General features: G+C 38.2%; 1 protein-coding gene across 1 annotated transcript; it reads right to left on the bottom strand.

Annotated features, from left to right (window-relative positions):
• Window positions 1-4,375: 4,375 nt before the first annotated feature.
• Window positions 4,376-14,943, bottom strand: tbc1d17 (TBC1 domain family, member 17). The gene is made up of 17 exons (XM_044332091.1): window positions 14,829-14,943; window positions 13,074-13,169; window positions 12,917-12,994; window positions 12,717-12,828; window positions 12,445-12,628; window positions 12,152-12,263; window positions 11,700-11,870; window positions 11,468-11,593; window positions 11,275-11,378; window positions 10,357-10,451; window positions 10,129-10,245; window positions 8,767-8,867; window positions 8,368-8,467; window positions 7,852-7,949; window positions 6,865-6,981; window positions 6,689-6,775; window positions 4,376-5,219 (listed from the first exon to the last, which is right to left on the bottom strand). Exons 1-17 carry the CDS (start codon window positions 14,853-14,855, stop codon window positions 5,040-5,042), a joined length of 1,905 nt encoding a protein of 634 aa, XP_044188026.1. The 5' UTR covers window positions 14,856-14,943; the 3' UTR covers window positions 4,376-5,039.
• Window positions 14,944-16,746: the final 1,803 nt, after the last annotated feature.

Below are 16,746 nucleotides of genomic sequence, written 5' to 3'. Positions count from 1 at the left end.
TGACGGGTTGGAGAGGTGAATCATTAAAAACTCGAAAAACTTAAATATTTAATTCAGGGATCTGTCCAGAAATGTTTTTAAAGTCTGGCAACCATTCTTAGATTACTTTGAATCTGTACACAATGATGAAGAGTAAAATGATCTGCCTGTATTTTCTGTTTTTTGTAATGGGGTTATGATGTGAACCTTAGGAAGTAGCTATCGTTAGCTATCGTAATTTCTTATTGTTCATTCAGCTGGATGTTTGGGATTCACTGTGCAGAATGATGTATGTGCAGAGTTTTTTCTCACATTCACACCTTAAATCTGAGTTCAAGATGTGGGTGTAGGAGCAGGATCTCTGACATCACAACTAGTTTGTTGCCAATCCGGTTTGTAACTTACAGAAGCGTGCTGCGGAGACTCGAAGCCTCCTCGAAGTGCACAAACACTGAGAATAGACTTTTCATTGAAGTAGGAGACATCTTGTGTCCAGCAATAAAACATTTGAAATTAACAATATTCATATTTTCACAGATTCTGGATCTTTCAAAGAATTTTAAACTAGAGAATTGAGCTTTTATGTGTAAAAAAACCTATCAGACAGTACTTTTAAAACATGTCTAGACGGGGTCTTTAAGTTAAATTAATGCGAAAATAAAAACAAGCATGAAACATGAGCGAAAAACTTATGAAACCTATAAAATAATCCCACCAATACACACATGGAGGAATGTAAAGAGCCATAATCCTGGTTCTTAAAACTCAAGGCTCAGATCTCAAGCACAGAGGTCAGATCAACAATCACATCATCTACAACAGATAACAGCTTTTCTAAGACACCCGGCATAATGACAACATGAAGAGACCATAATCCTCCGACACTCAGTCGATTGTAGCATTAGTGAGAGAATATGGGGTTTTAAGCTGTCGACAAGGCCCTCGCCTATAAAACAGGCTTTGAGAGGAACTGAAAGCAGATTGAGTTTGAATGAAGGACTCAGTAAGTTTGGCTCTGCCAGTCAAGTGAGGTCAGGGCCGGGGTGGACGGAGTGGAGAGGAAGAGGGAGGGGAGGAGGGTGGGGAGGGAGGAGCAAGAGAAACAGAGTGACAGATCGTCGGCCTGTTTAAGCAGCCTGCTAAATTCATACGTCGCAGCTGTATTCAAACAACATGGATCGAGAGGGGAAAGAGACAGCGACCAGCCAAAAGAGGAGTGCAGCGGGTCCTGAGAAGGAGGTGTGGTTTCTCCGCCCCTCATTTTCCAGCTCATTTCCCGGGACAGTGGAGAACAGAGGACCTATTTTCCTCCCTCAGCCATTCACCTCACACAGACACCTGCTGGCCGGTGGGGGGAGGAGAGGAGAGAGGCCAAAGTTTAACCAGTTCACAAGTTAAGACACTGCATTAACAAATAGTCCTTACTGTTACACTGATTCCCAAAATGTCAGACTTTTTTTTCCTTTTCTTTTTTTAATCACTATTTACACTTTCACATTTTTTGTGATATTTAATTTTTTGTCTGTTTCTTAAAAAGATCAGACTCCACCGCTGCCATATTGTTAATAAAACTAAATATGTTAAAGTCCCCTTTCACTCAAAAATGTGTTTTTTTCGTCTTGTTCCTGCAGTTGGATGTTTGAGCTTCATTGTGCAGAATGATATGCAGAGTTTGTTTTTCATCTCCTGGAAATGTTAATCTGAGTTAAAGGTGAGCACCTACAAGCACAATCTGTGACATCACAACTTAGCTCGGGACCAATCGTGGTCCTTTATGAAACAAGTGTCAACAAGTGTGATGTAGAATTTTTTTAAAGAGGGAGATGTAATTTAAAATTTTATAACAACATTTTTTGTGGAAAAACAATTAAACATCTTTTTTTTTTTAAATTTCATAACATTTGCTCATATTAAAAGTTTATCTGAAGATAATATGTAGATCCAGCAGTCTGAGTTAGTCATATCAAGTGGATATCTGACACATTTACAGTCTTTTTAGCATCAAAATCCCTCTTTGTGTTTCCCTGTTGAGCTGCGGTGGAAGTATAGTAACAAAAAGAGGGACTTTGGCACTAAAAAGACTGTAATGTTGAAAGATATCTACTTGATTTGACTCATTTGGATGCTGAAGCTTCATATTAGCTTCAGATAAACTTTTAAATACATTTTTGCACAGAAGGAGGACTGTGGATTTTGTCCTCCATCACTTACATTGTAAGTGCATTATGAAGGGATCTTCTAATGATCAGTATGAACAGGAGGAATGATTACAGCAAGAAAAACGTGTCAATGTTCATTTGGGCTTCTGAGTTGAAGACTTGAAAAAAATGTGAACCTATCCTTTAAACTAATCTATAAGTTCAGTGACCCAGTGGAACACCTCAGGGTGTCTGGATCAATAACTTGGGGTGCGTCTTTTGTAAATCCTCCTTTAAACAGACATCTCTCTGTTCAGAGGATCAATATGTGGAACTCTGAGTGGATTAGGATCATTTTAAACTCAAGTTGAAACAGCTTTTAAAGAGTACTGATCTGGCGCTTATCATTTATGGTCATTTTATTGTATCATTGTTTATGTTTTGTGCTGTTTTGCATGTGTTTTTGTACAGTTTTGTGCGCTTCAACAAAGGTCTTTTCTCAATCAATGCACCATATATACAGTAACCTCTAATCTCATGCATAGTACAGGGCACAGTCCCAGGCTAAATCAGTCCACTGCATTGTAAAAATGCTCAATTTTCAAGTGTAATAATGTAATTAATTACACAGTCTGAGTCATTTCATTTCCTTTAAAGTGCAACTGCGTGTTTTATCCTGTAACACCAGAGGATCAAAGTCTGCACAGTGGAACTCAAACATCTAAGTGAAGGAACATTTAAAGTGGATGGAGACTTAATTAAAACTTAATGGTGTCTCAAAATCATACAGTCAAGTGCACAAAAGTGTATTTCTGAATATTTGTAATTGCACTAATTATATATAATCAATAGGTTAAGTACATTGTTAGTATGTTCAGTACACTTGAAACTTTTTTGGGGGTGAGGGTTGTTGGTAAATACATATATATATATATATATATATATATATATATATATATATATATATATATATATATATCACTTACAGTAACTATCCTTTGTGAAATTGATATAATCATTGGTCACAGCGACTATAAAACTAGAAATTTCTAAGGGAGCAAACTAGTGATCATCAACTTGGTATTGATTTTCTTTATTTCTTCATCTTCCATTTTCACATTTATGGTTTTATTTTCATGCACTAATAGATGCTTAAAATCTTCATGTGTTGATTCAGGTTCATAGGTTTTGCATGTTTAAGTGTGTTATTTTGATTGTATTTTAATTCACTAAGAGGTGCTTCAGTTCTTCATATATTGATTCAGGTACATAAGTTTTGCATGTTCAAGCGTGATATTTTGATTTCTTCCAGGTTTTGAAGTTTTTTTTTTATTTGTTCATTTTCCATTTACACATGTATGGTTTAATTTTTTCCCCTCATAGGTGCTGAAGTTTTTCATGTGTTGACTTGATTAATTTTTGTATTATTCTGTGTTAATTGTCTGTTATGGATTTTTTTGTTTTCGTTGTACTTCAGTTTTAACATTTCAGCTTATTTTTTTTTCAATTCACTGAGATTAAAGATGAGATGTTAAAGTTTTTCATGTGTTGATTCAGTCGTATAATTTTTGCATGTGTACTTGGATTCTTTTTGTTCTTTATGTTCACTTTTGACATTGTAGTATCATGTTTCATTATTGAGAGTTACTTCACTTTTTCATGTGTTTTTGATTTTTTTTTTCTTTTTGCATTTTAAAGTTTAAAAAAAAATCTTTTTTTTTTTGATGTTTAAGTTGTTGTTTTTTTGACACTTCAGTACATTTTAGTACTATGTTTCCTTACTGGGTGTAAAATTTACAGAGAGGTGTTAAAAGTTTCAAGTGTTGATTTAGTTTTATAATTCTTACAAGTTTAAATGTCCTATTTACATTATTTTTGTATATTTTGAATTTGACCTTTAAAATGTTAGTATTAAGTTTATTGGCAGTTCCTTAAACTTTTCATGTATGATTTTGATTCTTTCCCTTCTGCAATTCCTCACGCTTTTAAAATTTGCACTTTAGTGTCAGTTGCACAATATAGAAATTCACTGTTGTCATTTTAGTATCATGTTCCCTTACTGAGAGTTGCTTAACTTTTTCATTTGTTTTTGACTTTTTTCACTTTTGCATTTCTCTACAGATTTTTTAATCTCTTTCTGTTGATGAAATTTTTGTATTTTTGTATGTGAATTGCATTTAAACATCTTAATCTGCTTAATCTTCTCTAATCATCTCTTGTCTCTTCTCCCTCTGTGTGATTTGAATTAATATTCCGTCTTTAAGATTCACTGTTTATTTGGTAATAATCAGCAGATGAAAATGTTATGACATTTTACAGATAATTACAAAGCTTAAAATATTACCATGCTGCAGGTGAAATCTATAAGGCATGCAAAAACTTTGCATAGGGCTGGAATGGCATCATACAGTATTAACAAGGTCCTTCATCTTCTTCCTTTTACAGGAGCAGCAGCGAGAGGACAGAGGTGTCAAAAAAAAAAACGGAAACTAACAAAATGCACCGAAAGTACATTTAAAACACGAGTGATAAGCGGAGAAAATAAAATACAATTATTAAACAACAGGTGAAAATGTGAAACAGCAGCATCGAACATAAAGAGGATGGAGAGATGAATGGATGGCAAGACACGGGACATGTAAACACGCTGTCGTATCATGAAAAAAAAGACACAAAGAAAAAGAGCACTGCAAGCACAGCTATAGTGTTGTCTTGTATAATAACATTCATGGCTATACATTAAAAGAAAAAAAGCCTCAACAACGCCCCCTGCCTCTGACAAAAACTAACAACAGTCTTCACCAATCAAGTTTTTCCCCACCTCTCTCACCGGGTCATATACAGTAAATATATATTTCTTCATGTATAAATATCTTCCACGCTTTCGTACTTCATTGTTTCTTGAGTGACTGTCAGTCAGATTTAAGGATAGGTGGGGGGAGGACCGCCCGCCGCGCTACACGAAGCAGCAGCTCCAGCTCCTGCCTGGGATTGGCTGAGGAGGCGCTGCGTCTCGGTGGCCTGCGAGTCCGGACTCTCCTCCTCCTCGGAGCTGGACGGGACGTAGAGACCCAGAACCTCCTGCACCTTCAGGGGAAGCTCCTGGTGGGGGAGGAAGGAGGGCAGAGAAGGAGGAGGAGGTGTCAACAAGAGACTATGCATGTCTAAAATATGTATCCAACCTTGTTTGCTTTTCTAAAATGAGCTTCTGTGACAGCTGGTTTTAGTTGCAGAAATATTGTACATTCTTCTGTATTTCTATTAAGTAATTCAACTGTAATTATCCTTAAATTTCTCTGAACGCACACGTCTAACCAAAAGCTAATGGATTTCATAAAGAAACAAAGTGCTTTTTGGATTTTTTTAAATGAGAAAAAGCTGTAATAAGCTGTGTGGGATCACCGCAGTAGCAAATGAATAGATTTAATACCAATAGACCCTTTTCATGGCAGATATTATGACTTGCCAAAGTAGTAAAAGCACATGTGGAATTAATAACGTTAACGACGGCTGCGTTCAGTTTAGTTGAGCCAGTTTAAGGGTTCTGGTATTGCGAATGTTGACTCACTGACGTGGCTTACTGGAGCAAATAATGGAACGGAGCTGTCGTTAATGTTATTATTTACAGCTGTGCATTTCCTGCTCTGAAAGGCCAAAATGTTTGCTGTTAGGGTTTATAAAGAAAATCATTTTTCAACTATTTTAAACACGTGACTGCTTGTTATTGTTATAAGTGGAGCATGAAGTGCAAATTTAGGCCAAAACATGAGGCGAAAATACAGACCAGATTTTCCAAAAATATATACGTATAAGGCATAACAAATATGGAAACAAGAACTAGAATAATGTTTGTGTTAAATGTTAAACTTCAGCTTCAACTGTGCAGAGTTTGACACTGGAAGGCTGGAAAGTTTCTCTGTGCTCACTGAAAATCTGAGTTAAAGTGCACAATTTGTGAAATCACAAATATTTTGGAAGCTGATCCTGGTCCAGAATTCAAATTACACAACCGCCGTGTGGAAACTTGAAGAGAGAGGAGTTCACAGTGAAGAAGGAGCAGCAGTTTTAAATGAAAAGTACTTACATATGGAGTAGATGTAATTTAAAAATTAAACTTTTTTTTTGTGGGAAAAACACATCAGATACAAATTATTATTGGAAGCAGAGTATTTTTATGTCTTTAAACATGTCTGGAGAATCTTCAAGACTTGCTTTATACTGGGGAAGACTAAAAGTTCAGTTTTGTCCCAAACATTAGGGGGACAAATAAAGTCTAGAGCAATGATTCCCAACATTTCTGGCCTGTGACCCCTCACTAAAGGTTACAGCCTCATACTGTTCAAGCAAAGAGTGATTTCTCCTTTTCAGTTTCATTATAAGGAGGCCTGAAGATGAGGAAGTATCCAGTATTTCACAAGGAAAAGCAAATATTAGAAAAACAGCAGAATATGATAGTAAGATAATTTTACAGCAACATTTTACTGATTTACTGGGTCCTAACATACTATAGAATTCTGTCTAATCATGGTCACTCATTATAATAAAAACCATAAAAGCACATCTGGACCTACCTTACACTGAACCAGCTGCAGGTAGATGGCCTCCGCTTCACGCAGGACAGTCTGCAGGTCCAACTTCATGGTCAGTTCGTTAATGTGCTGCAGATCATAAAGATCACGATGAAGAAACGCTCCCACAGATGAAAACATGTACGGTTATAGACAAAGTAACTTAATCCCTGTCTCACTTTGAGTATAGTGTTGAAGTCGTGGTCTGAGCCGATCAGCTCTCCTCTCTGGGACTCGAGGATCGAACAGGCGATCAGCAGGTGGAAGTTGTCACATGGAAGACGAGTCCAGAGAACCTGAAGAAGAAAACAGGATGTTATAAAACATCTAGTAGAGAATACTGCCAGGATACACTGGGTTTATAGGGGGTCTCTTAGATCTAAGGAGTCATATCTGTATTATCTCTCAACCCAACCAGTCGAGGCAGATGGCCGCCTACCTAGAGCCGGGTTCTGCTTGAGGTTTCTTCCCGTTAAAGGGGAGTTTTTATCCTCGCCGCTGTTGCCAAGCGCTGCTCATGTGGGGATTTTGGTTCTTTCTAAATTAAAGAGTAGAGTCTATGTGAAAAGTGCCCCGAGATAACTTTTGTTATGATGTGGCGCAATATAAATAAAACTTGAAATGAACAAGAGTCAGAAGCAAACAGCTTGAAGCGGCTTTAAGCTACGATGAAACCAACTTCCTGTTGACCTTAAAACAAAAACCACCTTCAAATCCAAATAAACAACTCTGCTGTTCTCTTGTGCCTTTGACTGACTGACTGGTTTTTATCTGCTGCACTTTTGTTTCTTTTGTTGCATTTAGGGAGATTTAAACAACTTATTAATTCACTGTAACTGTATTTCTAGTCCATTACTTCTCCTGTTTTTATGCCTCTGTTAACTTTTACTATTTCACTATTTCCTTTAAAGTTTTCTATTTTTTCAATTTGCACTTTAATGTTTTTCTTTTCTTTTTAATGTTTTTAATGTTTTAAATTACCTGTGTCTAACATGTGCTATACCAATAAATTTACTTGCCTTTAAGAAGAAAATACCTTGTTTTCATGAGTATCTTATTGGTTTATCTCACTGTCTTAATTCAGCTGTTTCAGCAAACCACCGTTATAAAAACATCCATGTATTCGGTATAACATGTTGAAATAAACGCAGCTGTTGTGCAATCACCTCCCACAACGTGAGGATGTCCTCGAAGGAAAACTCTCTCTTAAACCAGATGAGCAGCCAGCGGAAACAGAAGCACAGAGAGCCGCTGTCCTGAGAGTCTGACGGACAAAAGGAGAACAAAAAAAAAAGAAGCAGAATGAGCTCCAACGAAATGAGTAATATGGAGAGTTGCTTGTGACATCCCGTCTATATGAAGCACGTTTTACTACCCTGTACAAATCCTGGAAATCTTCATTTTCCAGTAAATCTATCTATGCATGTATCTACAAGCTTCACACCAGCTGCAGATGCTGTAAATATATATACTTTATTCATAATAATTAACAGATTCTAAAGTATAATCTAGTAGTTGCATTATGTATAACAGCCCCTCGTTTGCTTTATTTTCTTTCTGTCCTACTTTTCCGATGCTTTATCCTAATAACATTTGCTACAAGAGCCGATCTGTCCCTCGGGGCTCCTTAAGGTTTATTTTAATCTAATCCATTCAGACTGGATGAATATTAGCTGACTAACCCAGGAAGTCACATAGCTCGGGGTCCAGAGCCTTCAGGAGGATACTGAGCTGAAGGAGCTGCTGCTTCATGGCCTCCTGAGACTCTTCAAAGTTCTGGTGCTGCAGAGAGAGAGAGAGAGAGAGAAAAAGAGGAAACACAGTCATGGAAACGGGCTCGTTACTAACTTACAGCCCTTAAAGATCCGACTGACAGATGTTCAAACCACAATTAAGCTGCTGCAAATAGTTTAACCTAGCACACAAAGCAGGAACAATAAAGCTAGCATGTAAACTCTGAATGTTGCTGCTGTCATCCGGTGCTGTACAGCCTCTGATGAACCATTAGAGGAACAACCAAAGCTAAAACTTTCAAAGGCTACGGGTGACTGATCTTAAGGATGAGGGACGTTTCTACTAACCAACAGCTCCATAAAGCCCGTCAGACACCAGAAGGACTCCACTTCGTTCTGGGTGACGAACAGGAGAGGGGACAGGAGGTCGCTCATCCCCTGCACGTAACCTGGATGGAAAAGGAAAACTGTCAAGAGGGACTCGGATCGACTAAAACATCCCTTTAACGATCAATGAGTCGATCGTCATTAACAAACATTGTTCTGTAAGGGAGTCTTTGCTTTGAAATGCTAACATCCTGAACCTCCTACACTGTTCTTTATCTACAGAACCTGCTCGGAATAATAATCTGTGTCTAATCTGAGTCTGTGTGCAAGTTTCTATACAGTAGCCTTCGCTTATCATAATCTGTCATTGATAAGCACAAAAATCAATTTGATTTGTAAGAAACCAGTTTTAAGCCCTGTTTGTCCTGGATTAACATCACACACAGAGGGGGGAGGCGGTGAATGAAAATATTCACTGTGCTCCTCTGTAATTGAACTCATGGTTCCAGATGATTTTAACCATATCCAAATGACAGGGTATTATGGTCTGTAAGAGGCGTGGACATTCAGCTGGAGAATTTGAGTCAAAAATTGTCATAACACAGTCAAATCTAATCAGACATATCGTATGTCGCTTACGCTGTCTGAGGATATAATTACTTAAAATATCTGTCGCTAATAAACCTCCATAAATCCACTGAGAAATCCTAGAACGTCCCTGAGAATCATCACATTTTTAAGTTTTCTTCAGTATCAATGTAATCCAGTGATAGTTGTCTGTGTGTCCATGGGTACACTGCAAACAGGAACTGCTAATAGCTAATTCAGGATACTTTTAAAGGTGTAAATTGTCAGAACGTAAACAAATATAAGCTAAAAACATGGCTGAAAAGAGAATAGCAGTACCCACCTGTAGCTGACATTACAACAGGCCATTGGATGAGCTTTTATGGGGTCTTTATTTTTTTCTGCCTTCATATTGGTTTCCAAATTGGCTCAATTTTCACACAAAAGTCAAATTTCTGAGCTGATTTTTTTTTTAAAAGTAGCAGTTCTTCCTGCGGGAAAAACTCAGAGATCCATTTTTTTTTTTTTTAAATACAAGGATGTTGCTCTGGACTGGATTTAAATTACAGGAAGAGCTGCCAGTAGGTCATTGCAACTGGAGAAAGGGTGAAAAATGACCCAGATATGCACTTCAGACTGGATTAAAACCACTGACCATGTAAAGAATCATCCCACCTCCCCTAGAGAGATAAATCCAGTCTGAATGGGGCTTTAGATGGCAGAAATGATCAATTATAAAAACTTGCACTTTTTCATTTGTACTGGTGCTGAAAAGTTTAGTACTGGTGCAGCCAACAATCCATAAAAAAAACATACCAAGATCAAAGTTGTACATGCAGTATGTCATCAGCACATCGTGGAGCAGAGTCAGTCCTGGGTTGTCGTTCCCGGAGAAGAACGTGTTGTGTCTGTCCGTCCTGCTGACGTCCCTCTCTGTCACGACAGAACAAAGACAGTTTTACTTCCAACATCTACTCCCCATCGCAAGCAGCTGACTGTCATAATCAACAGATCTTCTGTTATCGGACGGATTGAGGGGCTGACCTATCAGGCTGCGGTACCCTCTGAGGAGAGAGTTCCTCATCTCCTGCTCTTCGCTGACCGACTTCCACTGCACCTTCATCCTGAAGTACTCATCCCTGCGGACACACGGAGGCGTTAAAGAAGCCTCTATTTCTTTCATGTCTGTCTTAAAACACTAGTCAGGTGTCCAGGTTTTGTTTGCTGCAATCATTCCTCATGTTCATACCGGCCGTTAACAGATTCCTTCCTAATTTGCTTCCAGTGTAACTGATAGGGGACAAAATCTACATGCAAAAATACATTCCAGAGTTTATCTGAAGCTAATATGAGACTTCAGCCGTCTGAGTTAGTCGTATCAAGTGTATGTCTTCTAAAGTTGCAACTTTTTAATATGAAATTCCCTCTTTGTGTTATTAACCCTCCGTTCCAGCTCAGCATGGAAACACTATCGGAGGGGAAACACAAGGAGGGAATTTCAGACAAGTTTTAGGAACTTTGTTGTTCACGTTGTGTAAAATGATCTTTAGTTTCACCAAATTTGACAATACAGGACAATGGAGAGGACAAGTAACAGGGACACCACATCCAGAAACAACATGTAAAATACATAATTACAGTAGAAAATCCAGTGCAAGAAAAGATGGGAGGAGGTTTGTTGTTTTTGTGAAATTCACACATAAACCTAGCTATGCATCCTCAATTGCATTTGCACTCACATTCGGAAGAAGAAAGGCTGCAACATTGGAAGATATCCCCTTGATTTGATGAACTCAAGACTTCTGAAGCCTCATATTAGTGAACTTCAACTATATCTTCCATTGGAGGCACATTAAAAAAAGATCTCTCAAGAACATGAGAAATGATTACAGCAAGCAAGAACTCTTTCATTGTCTGCTGAAGAGGGGTAAAGAGGGGATGCACAGTAGTAGAGACACTAACGTTTTGACCCGCAGAATTTCCTCCCTTTCTTTGGTAGTGCTGTTCCACGGATAAAAGCCCAGGAGGAACTTCCAGGCCTCTTTTCTTAGCGATGGTGTGATACCCTGCGATGATCAAAAAGTGCACATTATGTTAAAAGAGGTAAACAGGAGGGGTCTTCCACATAGGAGTAACAGTGTATTTACTGTCTTACCCCTCTGAACACGAGCTCTTTGATTCTCTCTGGGTTCTTCACCCGACCCTCAGGGTCTAAGAACACCTCCCATTTGTCCAGAGGTGGCCCCCTGGTTACATCTGGTCTGGGGCCAAGCTCCACCCCCTTGAAGGAAAGACATACGCAAACTTTACCAAAACAAATGTCTCTTTAACCATGTGTCATCTCTTTATATTACACACTGCTACTACTTTTTGTTTCGTTCTCTTACACAGGTGATGAGTTCAAAGCCGGGCTCTTCATCAGCCTGGGGGGGCATAGTAGGATCCTGAGCAGAACGCGGGTGAAGCGGGGAATCCGGAGGCCGAATGGCAGCCCTGAAGAAATTTGTGACTTTGGAGAATCCGCCGAACGTAGTCGCATAGGGGTCTTGGATAAATCTCTGTTCAGGTAGACAGAGAAGAGAATTACAAACATGAGCAGATGTAGAGGAGTGGTCAGTATTTCATGACTTCATCGGTCTGTTGTAGAGGTTAGAGGGTGACTTCGATCAGTGAGTCATCAGCATTGATCAACAAGCTACAGACAAACATTTTAAGATCAATATGTACCCTGGTGCAGTTTATTATTAGGCATGACATTATTATTAAAAGCATCAATCATTACTTAATCCCCTGCCTTCTTTCTTTTAATTTTATTGTTAAAAAGTAAATAATTAAGTACCGAGACGAGATCAGAGCCTCCGTCATCGAGGAGCTGCAGCTTGTCGAAGGACTGAGACAGAGCGCCGGAGTCATGAGGGTAAGCGAGGAAGAGCCGTCCGTCAACCGGTGACCTGATGATGATAACAACAGGAGCCATGTGACGTTTTTTTTTTCCCCCAATCATATGATGTGTCGACAAAGATATAAGCAGCCCTGTCTGAAACTGTACATCAGCTGTTTTAATAGCTATCATGAGGTGAACAGCGACGACGTGACAGGAACAGCTGCTAGAATTAGGATGATGACACTTACTGGTCCAGGATGATGTAACGTTGCAGGGCCCTCAGTAGTTCTCTGGTTCCTCCTCTGTGGAAGTGCAGAGGAGGCAGAGGGTGGCCCCCTCTACTAGTCAACACCAGGAAGTTTCGACCCAAGGAGAAGCGGGCCCTCCGGAGAGAGTAGAGCTCTGAGAGAGGCAGAGAGAACGACCACTGACCTGCAAGAGAGAGAGAGAGGACGTTTGGTGTCACACATCCTTTCTTAACGTAACCGTTTGCCCAAAGTGACAGAAACCTCAGTAGCACCTGAGTCTTTGACTGGGACGTGTTCTCGATCCTTCTTCACGGTGCTGATAACAGCCCAGTCTGGTTCATACCCAGGGTCAAAGTTTGTATCCTCCTCCCCTCCTTCTCCATCCTAAGTAACAAGAAGCTTGGATTATATTTGAGTAAGAAAACCAAATATTTTTGTCTTCTTCATGCACATCAAACACATGATTACGGACCTTTTTGGTGTAGAGTACAGCAGGGGCAGTGCGACCTTCATCCTCCAGTGGGCTCCACTCTAAAGCCGGTAGTCCAGCCTAAAACAAAAGCACAATTAACTCATCTGATTTCCCCTTTTTCTATCTTAACAACTTCCACTCACACAGATCTGCTTACCCGCTCTACAATGCGGATGAACCCTGGGATGGTGGTGTCCTGGTTGCTCCTCTTGGCATTTGTATGCAGGTACACCCCCTCCTTCTCAAATATTAGCTGAGGAGAAAGAATATGCACATAAATATGAAACAGTCAAAATAATTATAAATGACTATATTATATAATAAGTTATTATAGAACTGCAATGATTAATAACCAGTTCTTAAATTCATCACCAACTATTTTGATAATCAATTAACTGCAGCTTCTCAAATGTGAATATTTTCTGGTTCTTTTCTTAAATCTACAAATCGTCACATTTAAGAAGCTGAATTACTTAAACAATTAGTCCGTTATCAAAAAAAAGCAGATTCATTTTGGGACTGACTCTTGCCAGATTGACTCTGGTTTGTGTCATAATGATGTTATACGGCTTAACTAAGATCTAATTCATTAAATAAAATCAGCTCATCTTCATGTTACTACATAAACTGTTGAATGAAACAAAGTATGTCAGTGAGGTAGGTGCTGGATCCAAAAAAAACAATTAAACTAGTTAATAAATTGAGCAAACTGAGATGCAGCGGGAAATTTATTGGATCCACTCTCTCAACACCTTATCCCCTCATGGATTTAATCTTTGATATTAAACCCTTGTTGTAGGTTATCTATATCATTAGGGCCTATACTGTACAGCTGTTCTAGTTACTCTAACATATACAGTCCTAATCTAGGTGTGTATACTGTATAAACATCTTTCTCCTGTCTTGTTTCTTCTAGGATCTATATGCATACATGACATGTGATATTCCTCTTAGTCTATGTCTATTTATTCTATATTGGACACACTATTTATATCTTTTTAATAATAATTTCCCCCTGGTGTCTTGTCAACCTATTGCACCCACCCTATTAATACTATTTATATGAAATGAGTGTTTGCTATTTCTGTTTTTAAATTTTTGTGACTTGTTGACTGAAAATGCATCCAGACCTTCTATCATATTTGTATGACCTCACGTTAATGTTTTTATTCTCATGATGATGATGGTGTCTTGACACATGTGGATGTGGTTAGATGACTGCAGTGTGTCACCGGTCATTTGACTATATACATATGTCCTCATTTTCCTTCTTGAGGATATTCGTCTGACCTTTACTTGGTCGTAAAGAGAGCTCTGATTCAATGTGCGGGTAATCCTTCTATCTACTCGCTTACATAAACTGTGACATAACTTATCAGATAAAATTGAATAATAATCATCATAAAGTGCTCCTTCATAGCTAACCCGTAGTCGTGGCAGGTATGTGGGAACACATAACAAAGAGCTGGTAAATGACAGAAGCATATCACATGATTACAGCGTGGCTGGTCTGTCAGGTCACTCGATGAGGGCGAGTCAACCAAATACTTCAGAAAACCTTTTATAAAAACCACTCGGGTTGACTTTACTGTATGGTAGTATGGACGGGAATAGCCTGCAAGCTATCATATCTGTACGGTTATGGGTATATAGCTATCGGCGAGCTATACACCAGAATCCGACATCTTTTTATGCAGTTACATGACTGCAAATCGCTGGATATGTAACTTTAAACGCACTGCTTTGTTTTAGCGAAGGTTACTGTAAACGATGACTAGCCAAATATGTTAACATTAGCTAACGCTGACAATAAACTCGTGTGTAGTTTCCCCCTAAAACAACAATACAAGTGAGAAGAAAGATCGCAAATGTAAATACTGTGAGTAAAATATTGTTAAAAACTTGGCAATACCTTACAATCTTCAGGGTTTTGCTCCATTCTTCCGTCGCTGTTTCCTAAATTCGTTTTTCCAAAACAAATCTGACGTCACACTTCCTGTTTACAGAAGACCCGCCCCCAAAAGAAGTCACATAACGAAGGCGAGCCAATCAGTTTATTTTTAATAAATAAAAAGATCTTAATTTTATAAATTACAGTCCAGCAAGCTTTGTGACAGTTAGTGTTATAGTTTTTCTGATAGTTTCTGTACAATTTTTAGGTACTTGTACTTTACGTGAGTATTTATATTTTATGCTACTTTATACTTCCACTCCACTACATTTCAGAAGGAAGTATTCTACTTTCTACTCCACTACATTTATTTGACAGCTTTAGTTACTTTTCAGATGAAGATTTGACACAATGGATAATATAACGAGCTTTTAAAATACAACACATTGTTAAAGATGAAACCAGTGGTTTCCAACCCTTTTGGCTTTTGAAGTCTTGCAAAAAGCAGTGTGTAGTCGGGGTCACATTTCAGATGTCTATGAGTTGTTAACAGCTCCAACAAATAGTGGTTTTTCCCTTTAAACTTCTCACATGCTTTCATTTCAATAAATGTTCAAATGATCCAATATTTCACCAAAAATCAAAGATTAGAGAAAAAGTCCAAAAACTGAAAACAGATTTGTGTATCAGAACTTTGTTTTTTCTTTTTTCCTCTCTCGTTAATCATCTCATGACCCCTCAGATTTAGCTGGTGACCCTTTGGAGGGGCCTGACCCCTAGGTTGGGAACCACCGGACTTCACTAGCTAACTGTATATAAAGTAGTTGAAACTAGCTCCACCTCCAGCAGCTACAACAGTAACATGCTGCTCTAACACTGATGCTTCAGGATTAATAATCTAATGATGTCATATATAAGAATATATCAGTCAGAGGGACCAAACCACTACTTTTACTGCAATACTTTAACTACATCAAGCTCATAATACTGATGTACTTTTACTGAAGTGGGATTTTTTGCAGGACTTTTATTTGTAAAGGAGTAATTTTATATTATTGCACTGGTACTTTTACTTCAGTAAAGGATCTGAATACTTCTTCCACCACTGAAGACTAAAGTAATCGTGTAACTTGTGAGCAGCTGTTAGGTGGGTTGCACACGTGCACGAGAAGAAATACGAGTACGAGCCCGCCCACAGAGCTCAGTCACGTGTGCAACGTGCGTTCGATTGGAAGTCAGTAAACAGGTGACGTCAGAGCTGGATGAAGCTTGAGCTACCACAAACAAAACCGGATGAGAGGTGATTTTATCTTTCAAATTAAGAGCAGGTTGTCGCTTAAACTCGGTTCAAGGATTTCATGAAAAGCAACGAAATTAACATTACTCGGGTCCCGGTGCAAAAACACAATAAATCACATAAAGTATGGGAATGAAATACTGAAAAAACAGATAATAATAAAAAAATACTATAAATAATTAAAAAGTATAAATCTTAAAAAGTACTAAAGTATGTAAGTACCAGGTAAAGTGTATTTTCAGTGCATTTTATGATGAACTGCAGCTAAAAGCTCGACTGATATTGAGAAAATAGAGGTCAAGCATGACATTGGACAAAAAATAAAATAGTATACACAGTTTATTGTCAGAGGAAATCCTCTATAATATTGAGGATGGATTTTCTGATACATATCCAACTAATAATAATAAGGTGAGCATATAATGTGGCTGCTGATAACAACAGAAGATTATGTTCAACTGAATGTCACAAAGCTTTATTTATATTAAATCATTGCACCTTCCAAATTTTAAGTAATATAATACCTTTACTTATAAAGATTGAGAAGGCCCTTTGTGACTGCTGCAGCTTTTCAATGACATACTAGAGTATTAAAAGGCCTTTATGATTATTTATTACTGATGTAATAAATCAGTATTACAC

This window comes from Thunnus albacares, chromosome 17 (assembly GCF_914725855.1).
Source record: "Thunnus albacares chromosome 17, fThuAlb1.1, whole genome shotgun sequence".
Classification (NCBI taxonomy): Eukaryota; Metazoa; Chordata; class Actinopteri; order Scombriformes; family Scombridae; genus Thunnus; species Thunnus albacares.
Note: the sequence above shows the minus strand (reverse complement) of the source record. Positions and strands in the feature narration are given on the sequence as shown.

Bases quoted from the DNA above. Each gene is read 5' to 3' on its own strand.
- tbc1d17 (XM_044332091.1), bottom strand. From the start codon at position 14,855: ATGGAGCAAAACCCTGAAGATTGTAAG. The intron at 12,995-13,073 runs GTAAGCAGATCT...CTTTTGTTTTAG, and splicing joins TCATCCGCATTGTAGAGCGG to GCTGGACTACCGGCTTTAGA. The intron at 12,829-12,916 runs GTCCGTAATCAT...CTTGTTACTTAG, and splicing joins CTGTACTCTACACCAAAAAG to GATGGAGAAGGAGGGGAGGA.